The sequence below is a fragment of the Nerophis ophidion genome, linkage group LG05, assembly GCF_033978795.1.
Source record: "Nerophis ophidion isolate RoL-2023_Sa linkage group LG05, RoL_Noph_v1.0, whole genome shotgun sequence".
Classification (NCBI taxonomy): domain Eukaryota; kingdom Metazoa; phylum Chordata; class Actinopteri; order Syngnathiformes; family Syngnathidae; genus Nerophis; species Nerophis ophidion.
Window position 1 is genome coordinate 62,242,188 of NC_084615.1, and position 21,804 is coordinate 62,263,991.

At 40.5% G+C, this 21,804-nt stretch overlaps 1 protein-coding gene across 1 annotated transcript in view; it reads left to right on the top strand.

Moving 5' to 3' along the window:
• The window catches only part of efnb1 (ephrin-B1), a 143,110-nt gene that overhangs the window by 99,139 nt on the left and 22,167 nt on the right, over nt 1-21,804 (top strand). Inside the window, exon 4 of the mRNA XM_061901724.1 lies at nt 12,838-12,930. Coding sequence (XP_061757708.1) covers nt 12,838-12,930 — 93 coding nt within the window. The remainder of the gene's footprint in view (nt 1-12,837; nt 12,931-21,804) is intronic.

Here is a 21,804-nt window from a genome sequence, read left to right on the forward strand (position 1 = left end):
CAGCTCCGTGCCGCCAAGCACCGGTGCCAGCTCCGTGCCGCCAAGCACCGCCGACGACGGGGCTGGAGCCCACACCAGCGCCGACGACGGGGCTGGAGCCCACACCAGCGCCGACGACGGGGCTGGAGCCCACACCAGCGCCGACGACGGGGCTGGAGCCCACACCAGCGCCGACGACGGGGCTGGAGCCCACACCAGCGCCGACGACGGGGCTGGAGCCCACACCAGCGTCGACGACGGGGCTGGAGCCCACACCAGCACCTCCGACGACTCCTGCGGCTCCCAGGCCGCCTCCGACGACTCCTGCGGCTCCCAGGCCGCCTCCGACGACTCCTGCGGCTCCCAGGCCGCCTCCGACGACTCCTGCGGCTGCAGCACCCGCATCATCCTCGCCAGCTGCACTCGGGCCTGCTTTGGCTGCAGTCCCCGCACCCTCGTCTGCTGCTTCCAAGCCTGCTGGGATTTCGGTGCTGAGGCGTCGTCCACCACGTCGACCACGGGCGTGGCCTCTGCGAGGTCATCCTCCTCGCCAGATACTCCCTCCTCCATGTCGGCCACGGATGTGGCCGTGCCCGGGTCGTCCGCCTCGCCGGGCACCTCATCCTGCGAGGCGGCCACTAATGTGGCCTTTTCGAGGTCGCCCGCCAAAACTTTTTCGGCAGCAGCGTTCCACCCGCCGCCGCCACATGATGTGTCCTCGGTGGATTCGGGGACATGCGATCTGGCGACCCTCCACCGTGGACTCCTTCCGCCCTCCCTTCGTTTGTGAACTTTCTGGTTTTGGGAGGGGGTTCTCTTTATTGCAGTTTTTTGGGGGCATCTGGGATCTGCCCCTTAAGGGGGGGGTAATGTTGTGATCCGGCTTCCGGATCACACATCTCTAGCATGTTTATGTCCTTTTTGTATTGTCCTATGTTTTGATCATGTTTTGGACTCTACCGATCCCGTTTGTTAGCGCACTTCCTTGTTTTGTATTGTCACCATGGCAACCTAAGTATGCCTCCTGCACGGACTCATTACGCACACCTGTTTTGAATTATTTGTGTTGTATTTAAGACCACCTGCTACCTTAGTTCCTCCTGGCTGTTTTGTTTGCTACTTGCAACACGCACGTTGGTTCTTATTTTTGTAATCACTATTGCTAAGTCTCGCCTTAGCTTTGCGTGCGCTCTGCACCTCTATTCCTGTACTCTGCTCTCGTTGCTAATTATTAGCATAGCTCTCCGTGCATTCGGCACGCCTTTTCTTTGCATTTTGTACCAGTATTATTTTTGTTTTTGTATTAAATCTAATCTTACCTGCAACTCCTGCCTGTCCTGGTCCTCTTGCATCCCTGGGGTAGCAACACGCATCCATTATGCCTCGCCATCGTGTCACTTTCAGCCCCACCTAAAACAAAATTCACCAGCCGCCACCGATTATGATGCATTTTCATTTTAGGCAAAGTATAAGACAATACTTTCCCAACAGTATATTTGTAACCAGGAATAAGTCTTCAAGTAACAATATTTAAATACTAACATTGTTGGGTAAGAAATAATTTGGTTTTATTCTGAAGCCAGTGAAACATATTGGTGGTTTTAGCTGGTATAAATACTTTCAGGTGTTTATTAATGTTTATGTTTAAGTATTTGGCAGACGCTTTTATCGAAAGCGACATACATAAAAAATACATATAAAACAATCCCTGTAAACATGATCATTTAAGGGAAGAATGTAATACAAAATATCAATACAAAGTGTCAAGACAAAAAAAACTCTTTTGCTGCAGCATCAGAGATACAGTCTATTGGTCCGTAAGATATATAGATATCTAATGTATCCATACATTGTTTATGTAGGATATACGCATGTACATATAACCTAATCATATTGTTTTTTCAACTTAACAATAGCTGGACCTTTTTTTCCCCTTCTCTGGGATTATATTCCCAGTTTTGATCTCGGACGTCTGGTCACTTATAGCATATAAGAATATTCTATTTCTGTTAAGCAGACTATGAATAATAAAACACGCCAAAACGTGTGTCCTTTATCATAGCTACACGTTTCACAAAAAAATGCGTGAAAATCAGTGGTATTCAGTGAGGTAAAATGAATTAAATGTGCCGACAGTTCATTGCTCCTGCCAGATGAATTGATCACAGTGGGGCGGATCACCACTCCAAGATGGCGGCCCCGCGTCTCGTCAGCACCAGTAGACAGTAGCGCTTGATGCTGCGTCTCCTTATAAGAGGTCTAGGGTTATAACGTTAGCAGTGAGTTTACAGCCTCACTGATTTAACTACACAGCAAATAAAAAATACGTTACATAGCCAATAAACGTTAGCTTGAATTCAAAACTTACCGTTCTTTGTGCAACTTCAAATGTCGAACGACCATGAATTGATTAACGTGGACCCCGACTTCAACAAGTTGAAAAACTTATTCGGGTGTTATCATTTAGTGGTCAATTGTTCGGAATATGTACTGAACTGTGTAATCCACTAATAAAAGTTTCAATCAATCAAGCAATCAAAAAGTTGGAAGTTGTTGCGTCTTCGTCTGTAATCTTCGAACTGCATGTTTTGCATACTGCAATTCGTTTTTTGTTGACCATCTCGTAGTTTTAATACCCGAACGAAACTATCTTTGGCATAATTTTTCCTCACTGGCGCATGGTTTGACAGCTCTTCTTCGTTGGTTGTCCTGCAATTTGATTGGATGAATGCCGTCGGATGTAATTTGTACTGACAGGCAGCACACACGCTGACAGACATACATGTACACAATGAAAGATATGTAGCGCTCCTGAATAATTTTTTAATCTTTGGGTTTTGGGGAAAGTAGCAAGTCTTGTCAAGTCAAAAGGCTCAAGTCCAAGTGAGGTCACAAGTCATTGATGTTAAAGTCTAAGTCGAGTTGCAACCGGCATAGCTCGGTTGATAGAGTGGCCGTGCCAGCAACTTGGGAGTTACAGGTTCGATTCCCGCTTGTGCCATCCTAGTTACTGCCGTTGTGTCCTTGGGCAAGACACTTTACCCACCTGCTCCCAGTGCCACCCACACTGGTTTAAATGTAACTTAGATATTGGGTGTCACTAGGTAAAGCGCTTTGAGTCACTTGAGAAAAGCGCTATATAAATATAATTCACTAATTCTCTTTAAATTTTGTCATGTCGAGTCTAAAGTCATCAAATTCATGACTCGAGTCTGACTCGAGTTCAAGTCATGTGACTCGAGTCCAAACATTTGGGACAACCCTAATATATATATATATATATATATATATATATATATATATATATATATATATATATATATATATATATATATATATATATGTACACATATTTTAGCTGATGGGCTTTGACTGAAATGATAGTTAAAGCCATTTTTCCCACAACATCCAAGCTAACTACAGTATCTTACCGAGGAAAGTAGAATTAAATGAATGAATGAATGGTTTATTTTGAGCCATGCATACAAAACAAGAGAATGACATAAAATACAAAAGAAATATATAAATACATTATTTTTTACACCTACATTGAAAACATTACATGTGACTAATCTTTTGTAGATGTCAAGATTGGCTCAAAAGGGAGTGGGAAGAAGTAAACTTATTAGGTCCCACCCCTATACATATACAATATATATTTACAATATATAATACAATGATATATATAATATAATTCAGTTCAGTGGTTGCTGCGTAGACGCTATATATTATCTATATATTATTCATTTAAATTCACACACACTTACATAAATACATATGTACACACACATATATACACACACGTATCTACAATCTATATATATATATATATATATATACATATACATATAAATATATATATATATATATACACATATATACACACATATATACATACACATACATATATATACACATACATACATACACATACACACATAATCACATACATACACAAATGCATATACCCAAAATACACATATATCCATCATATACACGCACACACACACACACACACACACACACACACACACACACACACACACACACACACACACACACACACACACACACACACACACACACACACACACACCTATATAAATACTATATATATAATAGTATATATAATATACACTTTTGTCTAAACATTATTAACAGTTTATGGTGCCTATGGAAACAAGCTTTCATTTTGACTGTGATATTAGTGGTTAAAAGTGGATCTGTGGCTGTGGAGCTACTGCCCCTGATCAACAGGACCTGAGGACCACTCAAAGTTGCAGACTGCATCCTCCAAATATTTGACATGCCTCCGCAATAAATAATCCTTCATCACACATGTACTTTCATGAAAAGCAAGGTCTAATTTGATGTGTTGAGGGTGAAAGGTTCTTTTTATGTTTATGCTCGAGGTGTTGTTGCCAGTGGCTAAGGCCATTTTTCTCTTCCGGTCACCTGTTGGGCTTACTCACACAAATTTCTTTCCGTTTGGGAAAATACAAGTGATGACGTCTCACAATTTTTGTCAACAATGTCGACTAATAGTTACACCCCAATTAGAAAGAATCTGTCTTACTTAATCCTACCTACCCCTTCTTCATATTAATCCCTTCACACCATAACATTTACATGTCAACACTTTGACATTTTGTCATTTAAGTTTGTCCACTTTCCGTAAAAAAAAAAGGATGTGTCAATTAGTGATTAACCATGCGAGTTAAAAAAGATGAAAAGTAAAAAGGCAATAAAGGAAGTAATATTTATGAAAATGCGGATATAAGAAAAAGTAACATTCTTTTCATACTAGAAGAGCTGGAATTAGGTCAAATTTCTACATGTACGTCCCTAAGGGTGTTCAATGTACTAATTACTCATGTTAATACAAAAAAATATATGTGTATGTTGGGCATGTTGGAACAGAAGGCTTTATTCATACCCAGCGTTTCCTCCTGTTAGTAAAGCTCTAACAAGTATACTCCATATTTCCTATCGTCAACATTTGGCACCTGGTTTCTCTTATGACTTCAGCAGCTGTAGATCTTTTGTTCTCCCACCAGTCACTCTGCGGCCAACCATCCACACCCACAAAGGCCTTAAATCATAGTTATAAAAACAGCTTTGGAACCGACTGCTTTATTTGAAAAAGCAACATTTCTTCATGCGATGACCATTTCTTTCACTCTTCCGGGCCGCTAACAGTTTTTTTTTTTTTCATGTTAAATCATTAGCACCAGCAGGCTGGGACTTTCTTTGTTCATGGCTTTATCCCCTAGTGTTTTTATCTCCGCAGAGACGCACAGGAAGACCCAATTCCCCACTTTCCTCTTTCCAAAACATGACCAACGACCTGTTAATATCTGGAAATCCTGATTTGGATTAACATCAGTATGCGGGGATGAAATGAAAGAGTGGGAGAGGTTTAGACAGGGAGGAAAAATGGAGTGAGAGGAAGAGTAGATAGAGTGAGTGAGAGGCTTTCAGATTAAATGAAAATCTTCTAGCGTGTCCTTGTTGTGTAGTCAGGTTGGGGTGTTTGAGAGCTGTGGCTGGCAATCATCTTTTTCCTGGGTGAACTCTTGACATGATCGATGTAAATACTCTATCTGACAGGTTATAATGACAACACGGTCTTTAACAGTCAGTGAATGTTGTTTCTTTGGTGCTCAACACTCGCTCCTCTAGCCTGCGTCCATCTTGAATAGTACTCAAAATAGTGTTTCACATGGAATAGCACAGAAGAAGATGTGGTTAAATTTGGACACAGTTAATCAGATTATTATTTCCAGCAGCAGAGCTAAAGCCTTGAATTATTTGACGTTTGAAATGGCCCGAACACAAACAACATATAAGTGATCATCTCTTTATAAATTCGGCCTGCCTCCAGCTGTTGGCCTAAACAGACGCCTCAAAGGGCAAAGCTATCATCGTGCCACATCAGTAATGCTGGAGCCTGCTCAGCCAGCCTGAAGGAATAGTTAATTTAGATGACAGACGCAAGTTAACACTGAGAAGATTTGCTCTCCCTGAGTGGATATAAAATGCAGAGCATGGCGCTCAACTCATAGTCAGATTATTCAAGTGCCTTTGAGCTCATTCTTCAAAGAACCCATTTTCGGGTAACTTGGCCCCAGAAATGTAGAAACGGTGAAGACAAGAAATTGGTTGGAAAATGGATGACTAAGGTTAGTGGCCAGGGACACATCTTAGACATTGAGACAGCGTCGAGACCTTACTGTCTTTTAAATGTTCTCCTGACATACTCTTGGCATGGCTTTAAAAGATTTAACGGAAATCTTTTGACTAACTAGCGCCATCATTGATAATTGCACATCAATGTCTTTTTAAGAGTTCAGCTTAACATATTGTACCTTTGCATTTCTTGTATGGAAAAGGTTAAAATCACCACTTACCTTGCGGCATGTTTTACCAGGCGCTCCAGTTGTACATAAAGTCGAGCTTTATGCTGACATTATCTCCAGTGGTACCAATGCATTTAATTTTTTGACGTGTCCACCTCAAATGAATTCGGATGGCCACAAATAGATTTGGCTCTAAACGTTAAGTGGTGGTATGCATTTTAATTCTGCTTCTTAACACTGCTCATACCTAGCTGGTCTGCCCGAAAAAAGAAGACATAGCAGGAAGGATCAGTGTTGCCAACTTAGCAACTTTGGTGCTATATTTCGTAAGTATTAGGCCCCATTTTAGATACGAGTGTTGCACATGTAAGTATTAGAGAAAAGAATCTTACAACAACTCAACAATTTGATTTAAATTCTTGGGGTGACAATTTCGTTGAGATGGTTCTCAATTCCGACCGATCCTCGCAACATATTATTTGGTATAACAATAATAACACCTTTTCAAAACAGATTACAGGATACAAATGCTCTTCTTGGCTGCTAACATATGACATACACGCGCAGAGAGTAAGCACGGATATGGCCTACAAATGAATTTGGTTTACAATTGTAATGAATAAGAATCATGATTTGGATGCGAGTCAATTTTTTGAGAACCCACGGTAAATATATTCATATTTAGATCTTTCTGTAAGGATCCTCCAGTTCAATGCAAAGATACAAAGATGCAAAGATGCAAATATACAAAAGTAATTCTCACACATCAATATTGAAGGACTGTAAATGTTTCTTTGGTTTAGCATTTACTCTGTAATCGAACACAAGCGGTCATAAAAGGCATAGTATTTGACGGGGGAGTGGAGATCCAGACATTCAGGGCACCTCCACAAGCATTACCACTGCCATGAATGGCGATGTGTGGAAGCGTGCAGCACAGCCTGTGATTTGCAGGAGCCATGACTAGAAATTTAACACAAAGATTGTCTTTAAATAGAAACATTTTTGGCCTCAAATAATTCTTACACATGTGTAATGGGCAAATATGTCAATTATACAATTTTCACCTCGAGAAATACATTACGGTTAGGGCCGGGCGGTATATCGATATATACGATATATCGCGGGTTTGTCTCCGCGATATAGAAAATGACTATCGTAATATTCGCGTATACGTTCTCACGCAGGACTTTTAGCTGCGGGCGTACACTTCAGGCTCTCCTCGCTCTTACCTGTGTCTCATTCTCACAGACAAGCAGGCGCACATTCTTACATACGTCACAAACACAAACACGCCCTCGCCCAGCAGAGAGGTAGCGGCGTGGCTAACGTTAGTTGCTAACGTAGCCGTACGAGAGAAAGATGGTGCGGATCTGGTAACAAATGACGGAAGACTTAATTCCCAATAACAGCAGGGTTTCCATCGTCTGGGGGTGGTTCGGCTTCAAGTGGGAATATGTCGAACAGACAACCGTAATTTGTCAAGTGTGGGGGGAAAAAGCGTTGCTATAAAAAGTAGCATTACTGCTAATATGTAGCATCATTTGAAAAGTCACTCGCTAGAGAATGAAGAGAATTTCATAACCTTAGTAACATACCACATAGTGAAGGACAAATACTATTTGATTTCCTTTTATGCAGCTCATTTTTATTTGACACTTAATATGTCTCTGACAATCTTGCAATTTATGTTTTGGAAATGACTTGAATGTGTGTGCCATCGCTTAATAACTTTAATAAATACACTTTTGGTCAATTGACTTAGTTGTGATTTCCCTCTCTGCATGAAAGTTTAAAAGTAGCATATATGAATGCAGTATGAAGAAGAATGTTTTAATGTATAGACATATAATCATCATACTGCTGTGATTATATGCATCAAGTGTTCATTCAAGGCCAAGGCAAAATATTGCAATATATATCGTATATCGCGATATGGCCTAAAAATATCGCGATATTAAAAAAAAGGCAATATCGCCCAGCCCTAATTACGGTACTAAAACACTTGTCTATGTATACAAAACTGTTAGGTACTCTGGTCTACACCAAAGTCCTGGTTCAATTAGTGTTAACGCTGACATTGTTTTGTTTGACGGCTCAGAAATCCCAACTGTATGGTGGTATTTTTTACCAGCTGGAATATCCCAAAGTGAACCGTACTGCATTAGAATATCCTTGCAAACTTAATGCTGTCTCCCTTGCACATCCCTCTCTGTCCTGTTGTCCACAAGGCAGAATTTACTCCTTAATTGATCTTATCGCAGTCATTTGCACACATTACCACATACTCTGGCCACACTGACTAAATGTTGTGGCTCTTCTCATAATTCAGAGCCAGACTTAAGATCTGATAGTGTAACATAATATTAGTGCAATGTATTATTTAGCCGTCCTCCATTTTGCCAGAGAACAAAGCTGAAACTCCCCGGGGTAACAAAATGCCGACATTAATTATACCTAGCGGTGACGAGGCATGAATCAACTAGATTACATTTTTGGAGAGCAGCGGAGGTCCATTTCAACCCTATTTGAAGACTAATTAAAATGCCAGTGTAGAAACTTTGCTATATTTTTGGACCCTATGGCCTTCACTTCCACAGTACAGTACAGTACGCTTCAGCTTACCGCCAAACAGTTTGCATAGGTGGAATGGATCTTACGATATCTCCCTGAGAACCAGTGTCCTCCGCTTTTGTCAGAGTTATTGATTTGGAATTCAAAACAAATGTCCACTGCAGAGGACACTGCCTCAGAAGGATATAAAAAGTGTGACATCATACCCGCACGGCAGTGTAACAATTTTTAAATGTGATTCAATCAAAACGTATACGAGTTAAATACATGAAAAGCATACTTTGGGTGAACATTATTGCTCAAAATTGAATCATAATGAAACGTCTGTACCACTGTATTGCAATTGTTAACTAAACTACAAAATGTAATTTCAATAGAAATTGAATACAAATGCTGAAAAGTCGAAGCCAAACTGAAATCCTATAAGTTAGCACGCTCGCCAGAAATCAACAGGGAACACAATATATGACACTGATGTGTATTCCCGCAAAATTAGCCAAAAGAGCCAGCATGCTAATGTTAGCATGCTAATGGTAATGTATTTGAATGCTAATGTTAGCATGCTTACATGCGAAGATTAGCATGCTAACAGTAATAAAACATGTCACTCTGAGGTGTCTCATTAGATAGATAGATAGATAGATAGATAGTACTTTATTGATTCCTTCAGGAGAGTTCCTTCAGGAAAATTAAAATTCCAGTTAGTGAGAACTTTGGCATGTTAGCATGCTAGCAATTAACTGATGTTAGCAATGACCATTTTGAACGGTCTGAATCGTCTGAGAAAAGTGGAAGTTTGAAAAATTGCCTATTGATTTTGAATTGGTAAAATATCCTGGACAATGTAGATTTTAATGTAGGTGGGCTGCATTTTGAAAGAGGAATGGTTTGAATTGGTGAAAAAATGTGGGCGAAGGCGAATAACCGCTCAGTGGCTTTGTGGTTATAGTGTCCGCCCTGAGATCGGTAGGTCGTGTGTTCAATCCCCGGCTGAGTCTTACCAAAGACTAAAAAATTGGGACCCACACACCTTGCTTAGCAGTCAGCATGAAGGGTTCACCAAAATGATTCCCGAGCGTGGCCACTGCTGCTGCTCACTGCTCCTCTCACCTCCAAGGGAATGGGTCAAATGCGAAGAATAATTTAACCACACCTAGTGTGTGTGTGACTCAGCAATCAGTCAGTAATAATAATTACTGACTCAGTAATAAGTGGAACTTTAACTTTAATTACAATTACAATATTGTCTGAACTTTGTTGTCCGTCCACTTTACAAAATAGGTGGCCTACCTCTTTTGTCCATATTAAAAACACCACTGTGGGTGTTTCTTGCAAAAATAGGTACCCTGCTACCGCTGTTAATTACTGTACTTTAGGGCAGTGGTCCCCAACCACCGGGCCGCAGAATAATTTTTTATTAATATATATATATATATATATATTTTTTTTTTATTAAATCAACATAAAAAACACTACAAACACTTACAATTAGTGCACCAACCCAAAAACCTCCCATTTTCAAAGAAAAAAAAAAAAAGAATCCCCCCCTCCTTGGGCCGCGGGACAAATTTTCAAGCATTGACCGGTCCGCAGCTACAAAAAGGTTGGGGACCACTGCTTTAGGGTACCAACATGTTTCCAAAGTACAAAAAAACTGTATGGAATTCAACCAAACTGTACTGTGTTATTGAAATGGGGCTTGCCCAAGGTCTTTGTTCTCATAACGAGGTGGCCATCTGAAGTAATCACTGGGGAGATGGTCAGTTAAGTAGGAGGGAGTGGAAGTGAAAAAGTTAAAAAAATAAATAAACAAGGTGGACAAAACACAAAAATCCAGAGGGTAAGACGGAAGAGGAGGGGAAACAAAAGCATTTAAGGGGAAGGGAGTATGTTAAAACAGCAGACCTAACGGATATGGTGATCATTTGGGGAATTCCAAACTTAGAGCTGCCACCACACAAATCACACACACGTGCACACACATATACAGTACACACACACACTCACACACACATGCTATATTGTGCGTAGCCTCTCAGTGTTAAGGTCAGTGCCACAGTCTGTCTCGCTTGGTCATTATCATGGGCCCTAAAATAGACAGCCAATTGTGTCACGGTGTGTGAAGTGAGTGTGACATTAAATAAACAACCTTCCGACCCGAGCCCCTCGCTCATGTCAGACCAGAACAGACACTTTAAAAACAAACGAAGAAGCTGACACTTCTAATCAACGCGACTGCACACACGTATACACACACACACACACACACACACACACACACACACACACACACACACACACACACACACACACACACACACACACACACACACACACACACAGGCAAATATTATTGGACGCAGTCACACTGTCGTGCCTAACAGCCAGTCAAGTGGCTTTGAGTGAGGACGCTGGACAAGGTTGAACTCTGGCTGCTACACTACTTACACTAGGGGTGTCCAAACTTTTTCCACTGAGGGCCTCAAACTGAAAAATCAAAGCAAGCGGGGGCCATTATATTTTTTATGTTAAAAACCAATACAATATATGTACAAAAAATATACATTTGGGCCTCCACTCAGGCTTGATCACGGGGACCCTAAAGGGTTTTGGTCAAAAAAATATAGAAAAATGTGTCATTATTTAGTATTATTATTTGTATAATTATTCGTTTAAATCTCTAGATCAACATTAGGTCTATCTGTCAATATAACGTTGTCAAAAGATTTAAGTTGTAAGCTCTTTTTGACAAAGAAAACCTGTTTTTTTTATGGAAAAAGCACAAAATATGTAATATTTTTACCCAATAGCATTTTTAAGTGGAATATTTGAGATTATATAATAATTGGAGCCTTAAAAAGGTCAATAACTCATAACAACATTGATTTTGATTAGTTTTTTTTTTTTAACAATGACACTTAAAAACAAATCACACAAAAAGTTATTGGGGATCCAAAGGGGTCTGACTCATTAAAGTGTTAAAAAATAAACTATACATTTTCTTAACTGTTTACTTTTAACACAATAATCTCGAGATCAACTTCACATATATCCGTCAATTATAAATTGTATTGTTGTTTAGGTTTTGTGTTTGTCCATTTCAGGCCCTTTTAAAAAAAAACAAAACAAAAAACAGCTTACTTTTTTGTACAGCAAACACAAAATATGACACTTTTTCCCCAAAGAATATCTCAAAGTGGAATATTTTATGTGACGTTATTGGAGCCTTGAATAGGTCAATAATTCATAATGACATTGATTTTGATTCATTCTTATTTTTTTAAGAAAGAAACAGCCTGCATGGCAGCTTTGTGTTATTAGAATAGAATAGAATAGAATAGAGTTTTATTGTCATTATTGCAATGAACAGGTTCAAAGAACAACGAAATTGGAGCAGCTCCTCCTAAGGTGCATATACAATATGGTAGTATTAGAGTCAACATTGCAACATTTTCTTGTTACATTTTACCTGTTGGCTCTTTTATAACAAATTTAATTTTTTTCAAATTTTTTTATTTAATAGTATTTTTACAATGGGCCGTTAGAAATTACCTGTGGGCCGCACATTGGACACCCCTGACTTACACACACGTGCACACACACACACACATACGTACACACACACTCTCACAGGTGTCCAACCGTACCCTCCTCCTCCACACCCTTTTCCACAGGCTCTAATGTTGTTCCATTCATTTGACTTCACTTCATTGTGTTAATGAGAGATACGGTAGAGAGGAGCTGGTGCTTGATTGAGGGTGAGAACAGCTAATCACTGGAACAGCTCATCAGTGCTTGTCGTAAATATTGATTAGTACTGTGCGTTACGGACGTACTCATTAACCAGTGTGTCATCTTCTCTCCCCTTTTTTTTTACCCTTCCCCGCTATCCCGTCCTCCTCGTCCCCTTCTTTCTCCCCACTAGCAACCTCCAATGGCACAGTGGAGGGCCTGGACAACCGCGTGGGAGGCGTGTGCAAGAGCCGAGCCATGAAAGTCATCATGAAAGTCGGGCAAGGTAAATGTGTGCTCACCTCCAATGTAGAACACAATGCAGGCCTGCTGCCTCCCAGCCATGTTTCACTTTACTGTGACATTTTCATTTATTGCCATGTGTGTCAGGCGTGACTTTCTGTCGCTGGCCTCCAACTAGACCGCTGATATTTTATTATTTTTTATTTATATGTCATTTTACACACAATTGTCCTGCCGTGGCACCCGCTCAATTGTGCATAAATCAGACACAACGAGGTAAAACAAATAAAGTATAATACAACAGCCCTGCAATTAATTCAGATTTTGTAAGGATGACTATAACTTTACATACGTGTGTGTGTGTGTGTGTGTGTGTGTATATATATATATATATATATATATATATATATATATATATATATATATATATATATATATATATATATATATATATATATATATATATATATATATATATATATAATAAGATCACGGGTACAAGCAGCCGAAATGCGTTTCCTCCGCCGGGTGGCGGGGCTCTCCCTTAGAGATAGGGTGAGAAGCTCTGCCATCCGAGAAGAGCTCAAAGTAAAGCCGCTGCTCCTCCACATCGAGAGGAGCCAGATGAGGTGGCTCGGTCATCTGGTCAGGATGCCACCCGAACGCCTCCCTAGGGAGGTGTTTAGGGCACGTCCAACCGGTAGGTGGCCACGGGGAAGACCCAGGACACGTTGGGAAGACTATGTCTCCTGGCTGGCCTGGGAACGCCTAGAGATCCTCTGGGAAGAGCTAGACGAAGTGACTGGGAAGAGGGAAGTCTGGGCTTCCCTGCTTAGGCTGCTGCCCCCGTGATCCGACCTCGGATAAGCGGAAGAAGATGGATGGATGGATGGATGGACATTTGTATATGTGTGTGTGTGTGTATATATATATATATATATATATATATATATATATATATGTATGTATATATATATGTGTGTATATATATATATGTGTATATATATATATATGTGTATATATATATATATGTGTATATATATAAATGTGTGTGTGTGTGTATGTATGTATGTATATATGTATATATACATATATATGTGTATGTATGTATGTATATATACATATATATGTGTATGTATGTATATATATGTACATACGTATATATGTATATATATAGTATATATATACATATATAGTATATATATATATATATATATATATATATATATATATATATACATACATAAACGTATATGCATGTATCCACATGTAAATCAAATTGGCATGTTGTGTAAATCGTAAACAAAAACAGAATAAAATGTGGAATTTTACAATATTGACTACGAACAATAAAACACTGAATATTGAGCATATTTTACATAGCTCCTCTTGACATTATCAAGCAAGAACAAAGAAGGATGCAACAAACACGGTGAAACAAATGCAAAGGGTAAAAAACATCCACATATTTGATACGATATAATTTTTTTGCAGAACTGTCTTTGTCTGACACTCGCATCTCAGGCTTTCTTCTCTTTAAACAAAACCTTCCCGTTCTGGTTCGTGCCTCATCCGCATTGAGCTGATGTGACATATATCCTATGGATGTATGTTCAAGTCATGTATGTCACTCAAAAGTGAATATTCTAACATTGGAATAACTCCTATAGTTCAGAAACATCTACCAGGCTGGTGTTGTAGTGATGTCTGCTATCCAACGCGACTGAGCATGTGCACAAACGCACATATTACAAATATTTGCCTCATACAAAATACCAATCAAAAACAAGTAGTGATTTTTAAATAATGTTTCTTTCATTGTATCTTCTGACCAGCAAGCACGAAGACACTTACAGCATGACACAGTCCACATTATAATTTCACATTGATGCAAAAATGGTAGTTTACATTTTTGTTTTAATCACCGTTTTATGGCATTGCTAGCTTTTTTTGAGGAAACTGCAAAATTTGACAGAACACAGACTTTAAATGTTTATTATGTTGTTTTATGCCAAGGTCTGTTGTAGTGTGAAGTGCTGCATAAACTGCCGTTTTGCTGCTTTGCAAGACCTGTCACGTGACTTAAAATTTGACACCTCATTGGCTGGTTCTGAGACAGGATCGATAGCTTCAGTCTTAATTTACTGGAAGTGAGTCTTGAGTTTTGAAACATTAATTATTTCTGTACTGATTTCTTTTTTTTATACAAAATTATTATACGGTTTTGTTTTACACACTAAATTGTAAAACACTCTTTAACAACACTGACATGTTAATCACACATTTTTCTCACAATTATTTTATTCAACGAAATAATTAACGTAAAAAAAATTCAATTCATAAAATTCAAATGAAAAAAATTAAGTTTCATAAATTCAGTGTCTAAAAAAAGCTTTTGTGATAAAGACACAGATTAACCTCTACAGAAAACATCAAACCAAATTGTCGAACGTTAATGGGTCACAGCACAGATATATTTTGCATTCCTATTTAATTATGCATCATTGTACAAATGAACACTCACTTGTTGATACGAATTGGGTTTATAATTATGTGCAAGTAACTCAAAATAACCAAATGGGTTTTCTGCAATTGCGCCAATATGTGCATCAGTATGATGAATTATTCAACAGAACATTTTCCACTTCATTTACAAATCCTAATGTTTATGTACAATTTAAAATAACTCAAATGATTTAGCACCGGCTATAAATAAGAAATGACTTAAAAGAATGCCTTCATGTACTGATTCTTAAAAAACCCAAAATGGACACCAAAAACAGAGATGGAACTTAGCTGGATTCGTAGTCTAAAAGTTAAGGTGTGTTTATGTGTAAGTGGCCTTTGAAACAAGGCTAAAGATGCTGGGTAAGTGACTTTTGTTTAAATATGTTTGGACACAGCATTTGCTTTGCAGCATATTTGACTTACTAGGCAGCCTCACATATCCTGATCTTGACAGGGTGCTGTACACAGATGTGTAACTCATGCGTAAACACCCACCATCCTTATAACCCCCGTCCAAATGAAACATCTGCCTGCCGTGATGATCTGATCCAGCCTTTAGAAAATAGTCTTACATGTAAGACATAAACTGACAGTAGATGCTGGTGTGTGTGTAGTTGAGATTTGAAGGCTGGCTCGGAGCATAAGAGCAGCCTTTCCTGGCACTCGATTGGAAAACAGAAACTAACGAGCTGCTGATGTTAGCAGGGTCGCAGTTGGAGCAAATTCAGCCGATACAGTGAAAAAATACCCACAATAATTTCACAAACAAGCAGGCGTTGCGATATTCTTCCATGTAGGTCACTTCAAGCATCCTGCAGCCTGAGATCTCACCACCAAATGACAACACAGCTGCAAGAGGGCAGGCCAGCCTCTGCTTTTAGGGCTTTAGACAAATCCCTGAACTTAATGGAAGTCGAACGCAAACATCTGACTCAAGAAAAGTTCTAGGAAACTTCTTCTCGATTCGAGTGGGTTCACATCGCTCCCGGCTGTTCCTAAACGTCTGAACAGAGTCTGTGCTTATTTCCCAAAATGGTCTGAACTCTGAAGTGATCAGTCACTCACAATCTCGGTGCCCTAAAAACCTCGTTTGAAAAGATGCAGTCGACCAAGCTAAAACTACCTTTATATCTATGTGTGTATTTATTTATATGTAAAACAACCCACATACTAATGTATGCGATTACTTTTAAACACACTTTCAGTAATGGATATTTTGAAAGCAAAGTACCGCATATTTGCAAATATCACCTCTTTTTTGGTTACGTAATTGATTGTTCACAACTTCAGGTATTTACAGTTCATCCGGATCGTATTCACAATCGATTGTTCACAACTTGGGACGGCGTGGCGCAGTGGGAGAGTGGCCGTGCGCAACCCGAGGGTCCCTGGTTCAAATCCCACCTAGTACCAACCTCGTCACGTCCGTTGTGTCCCGAGCAAGACACTTCACCCTTGCTCCTGATGGGTGCTGGTTGGCGCCTTGCATGGCAGCTCCCTCCGTCAGTGTGTGAATGGGTAAATGTGGAAGTAATGTCAAAGCGCTTTGAGTACCTTGAAGGTAGAAAAGCGCTATACAAATACACCCCATTTATTTAACTTCAGGTATTTACAGTTCATCCGGATCGTATTCACAACAATTTCTATAATTTGCTCCGTTACACCCCTGTTCCAAAATGGATTAAATTCATTTTTGTCCTAAAAAAATTTAAATAAAATCACATGTACATATGTATTTGCAGTCTTTGCTTAATACATTGTTGATGCACCTTTTGCAACAATTACAGCCTTAAGTGTTTTTGAATATGATGCAACAAGAGAGACAGTAACAAAAACAACAGAGCAACAAGTATAGTATTTACAATTAAGGTAACAGTATTCAAATACAAAGTAGTGAAGTAAACTAATATTAATATTACTCCTTTTGATGGTCATGTTAGGGAGATGTTTAGGTAGGTGTATCATTGCATGATGAATGTATATTGCAAAAAGCTGTTTTTCTTCTTAAAAACTCAATAATTACATTAATAAAACACATAATAAGGCAGTCATTTTGGGAGGACAGAGCTTCCTTGTTGCCCACTATTTTAGCATCTAAAATGAAGTTCAAAACGCTTGTCCCATACAGAGGACAAAACATGTATTGCTGGGTCGCAGGAGGATATTTCTTTGTCACTTAGGACAATTTATTGAAACACTGAATTTAGGGTTTTTATTAACCGTAAGCTATAATCGTCAACATTGGTAAAAAAAAAAAATGGAATACATTCTTACGCCATCAGGCGCATGAAAAAAGCAGCAGAGTACCTTTTTTACTTCATTAGTACAGCGATACTTTATAAGTACCGGTATACCGTACAACCATAATTTGGCATTAGTTAGTGACTATATGCACTGGGCACAATTCACTTTGATGTGTGTATAAATCACTTTGTTATTTTTTACTCTGTTTGGAAAAAGACACAAAATGAAAAGTAACTTTTACAGAAATGTTAAAAATACAGTATTGTGTGCAGTCAAGATGTATTTGTATGAATTGCTGTTTAGCTGTGTCAATAATTTTTCAGTTCTGTAATGCTTAATTGTTTCCTGCACAAGGAAAGGCAGGCAGGCAGCCCCTCTCCATCACATCAATAAACTTGGTTGCCCTGCAGCCAATTCCTGCTGTGTGGTCTGACATTCTCATTAAACACTGAGATAATGTAGTTTCAGTCTGGGTCGTCTTCTTTACTGGAGATGTCGGACTAAGTCTAACCCACTTCCTCAGCTATGTATTTTGTTGGCGTGACAATGTTTCACATTCATAAATACACGTTTTGAAATATCACATAGATATGCATGTGAAAGAACCATTCGGAACATCAGTGTTTTCCGACATGACTGCAAGCTATTACATGAAAACATTAAAAGCAAAACAATATGTTAGTCCCCGAAAGTGTCCAATGAAACCAGAAAGGGTGTCTAGTGTGTTAAATAAAGTAATACAGACGATTCTGAAATGTGGAGCAAAACACAGCAGTAAGAGAAGCCATGCTAACTGTAAAGATAACGTCCATATCAAGTATTGAAAAAACAAAAGAACAAGTGATTTTTACATTTTAACAGTAAACTGACTAGAACTGCGTTGCGGCAGAGAGTAACCAGCTCAGAAGAGGAAATTAGCTAGTACATTTTTAAATCAAGACAGAACAATATTCAGACTGCTAGTCATACACATGAACAGATAGATATAGATACAACAGACCTCTTTGATCTGTGCCCTTACGACGACCAGGGTCTTAGGATTCCTTGATTATAGAAGGCAAAGAAACTAAAACAACAAGGATTTTTGCTCGCCACCTGTCTACATGGTGATACACAAAACTCAAAACGAGTGAAGTTGGCACTTTGTAAAAACACATATACATATAATATATACTGTATACCGTATTTTTCGGACTATAAGTCACAGTTTTTTCATAGTTTGGCCGGGGATGCGACATATACTCCGGAGCGACTTATGTGTGAAATTATTAACACATTACCGTAAAATATCAAATAATATTATTTATCTCTTTCGCGGAAGAGACGAAGAAAATGTCAGCCATCGTCTCACACACACGTCAGCAATCGTCACATACACGTCAACCAATAAGAATTTGGGGGGGAGGGTCATGGCAGAGGTGCACTGTTGGTCATGGAATGCTAACTGCTATATGCTATATGCTACTGCCGTAGCTATTAAAATGAATCATTTCATCATTGGCGGTGACTTATAATAACTGAGAAGGGCTGAACAAAAACTGGACCGAAAAGGAAATCATGTACTGCAGATTACAAGCTGGACGTAGTGAAATATGCAGCAGAAAACGACAAGAGGAAGCGGCGCATACCTTTGGAGTTGGCAGAGTTGTTTAGAAGCGACATCGAGAAAGAAGATTTCATCGGATTTATTGATTAGGAGTGACAGGTTGTTTGGTAAACGTATAGCATGTTCTATATGTTATAGTTATTTGAATGACTCTTACCATAATATGTTAGGTTAACATACCAGGCACCTTCTCAGTTGGTTATATATGCGTCATATAAAGTACACTTATTCAGCCTGTTGTTCACTATTCTTTATTTATTTTAAATTGCCTTTTAAATGTTTATTCTTTGTGTTGGATTTTATCAAATAAATTCCCCCCTGTGCGACGTATACTCCGGAGAGATTTTAAAATCCGAAAAATACAGTGTATGTGTGTGTGTGTGTGTGTATATATATGTATATATATATATATATATATATATATATATATATATATATATATATATATATATATATATATATATATACATACATACATTTTTGTGTAAATCAGAAATAAAAACAGAATACAATGATTTTCAAATCCTTTTCAACTTATTTTCAATTGATTAGACTGCAAAGACAAGATATTTAATGTTCGAACTGAGAAACGTAATTTTTCCATCCATCCATCCATCATCTTCCGCTTATCCGAGGTCGGGTCGCGGGGGCAGCAGCCTAAGCAGGGAAGCCCAGACTTCCCTATCTCCAGCCACTTCGTCTAGCTCTTCCTGGGGGATCCCGAGGCGTTCCCAGGCCAGCCGGGAGACATAGTCTTTCCAACGTGTCCTGGGTCTTCCCCGTGGCCTCCTACCAGCTGGACGTGCCCTAAACACATCCCTAGGGAGGCGTTCGGGTGGCATCCTGACCAGATGCCCGAACCACCTCATCTGGCTCCTCTCGATGTGGAGGAGCAGCGGCTTTACGTTGAGTTCCTCCCGGATGGCAGAGCTTCTCACCCTATCTCTAAGGGAGAGACCCGCCACCCGGCGGAGGAAACTCATTTCGGCCGCTTGTACCCGTGATCTTATCCTTTCGGTCATTACCCAAAGCTCATGACCATAGGTGAGGATGGGAACGTAGATCGACCGGTAAATTGAGAGCTTTGCCTTCCGGCTCAGCTCCTTCTTCACCACAACGGATCGATACAACGTCCGCATTACTGAAGACGCCGCACCGATCCGCCTGTCGATCTCACGATCCACTCTTCCCTCACTCGTGAACAAGACTCCTAGGTACTTGAACTCCTCCACTTGGGGCAGGGTCTCCTCCCCAACCCGGAGATGGCACTCCACCCTTTTCCGGGCGAGAACCATGGACTCGGACTTGGAGGTGCTGATTCTCATTCCGGTCGCTTCACACTCGGCTGCGAACCGATCCAGTGAGAGCTGAAGATCCCGGCCAGATGAAGCCATCAGGACTACATCATCTGCAAAAAGCAGAGACCTAATCCCGTGGCCACCAAACCGGAACCCCTCAACGCCTTGACTGCGCCTAGAAATTCTGTCCATAAAAGTTATGAACAGAATCGGTGACAAAGGACAGCCTTGGCGGAGTCCAACCTTCACTGGAAACGTGTCCGACTTACTGCCAGCAATGCGGACCAAGCTCTGACACTGATCATACAGGGAGCGGACTGCCACAATAAGACATTCCGATACCCCATACTCTCTGAGCACTCCCCACAGGACTTCCCGAGGGACACGGTCGAATGCCTTCTCCAAGTCCACAAAGCACATGTAGACTGGTTGGGCAAACTCCCATGCACCCTCAAGAACCCTGCCGAGAGTATAGAGCTGGTCCACAGTTCCACGACCAGGACGAAAACCACACTGTTCCTCCTGAATCCGAGGTTCGACTATCCGGCGAAGCCTCCTCTCCAGTACACCTGAATAAACCTTACCGGGAAGGCTGAGGAGTGTGATCCCACGATAGTTGGAACACACCCTCCGGTCCCCCTTCTTAAAGAGAGGGACCACCACCCCGGTCTGCCAATCCAGAGGTACCGCCCCCGATGTCCACGCGATGCTGCAGAGTCTTGTCAACCAAGACAGCCCCACAGCATCCAGAGCCTTAAGGAACTCCGGGCGGATCTCATCCACCCCCGGGGCCTTGCCGCCGAGGAGCTTTTTAACTACCTCAGCGACCTCAGCCCCAGAAATAGGAGAGTCCACTACAGATTCCCCAGGCACCGCTTCCTCAAAGGAAGACGTGTTGGTGGGATTGAGGAGGTCTTCGAAGTATTCCCTCCACCGATCCACAACATCCGCAGTCGAAGTCAGCAGAACACCATCCGCACCATACACGGTGTTGATAGTGCACTGCTTCCCCTTCCTGAGGCGCCGTATGGTGGTCCAGAATCGCTTCGAAGCCGTCCGGAAGTCGTTTTCCATGGCTTCCCCGAACTCTTCCCATGTCCGAGTTTTTGCCTCCGCGACCGCTAAAGCTGCACACCGCTTGGCCCGTCGGTACCCGTCCACTGCCTCCGGAGTCCTATGAGCCAAAAGAACCCGATAGGACTCCTTCTTCAGCTTGACGGCATCCCTCACTGCTGGTGTCCACCAACGGGTTCTGGGATTA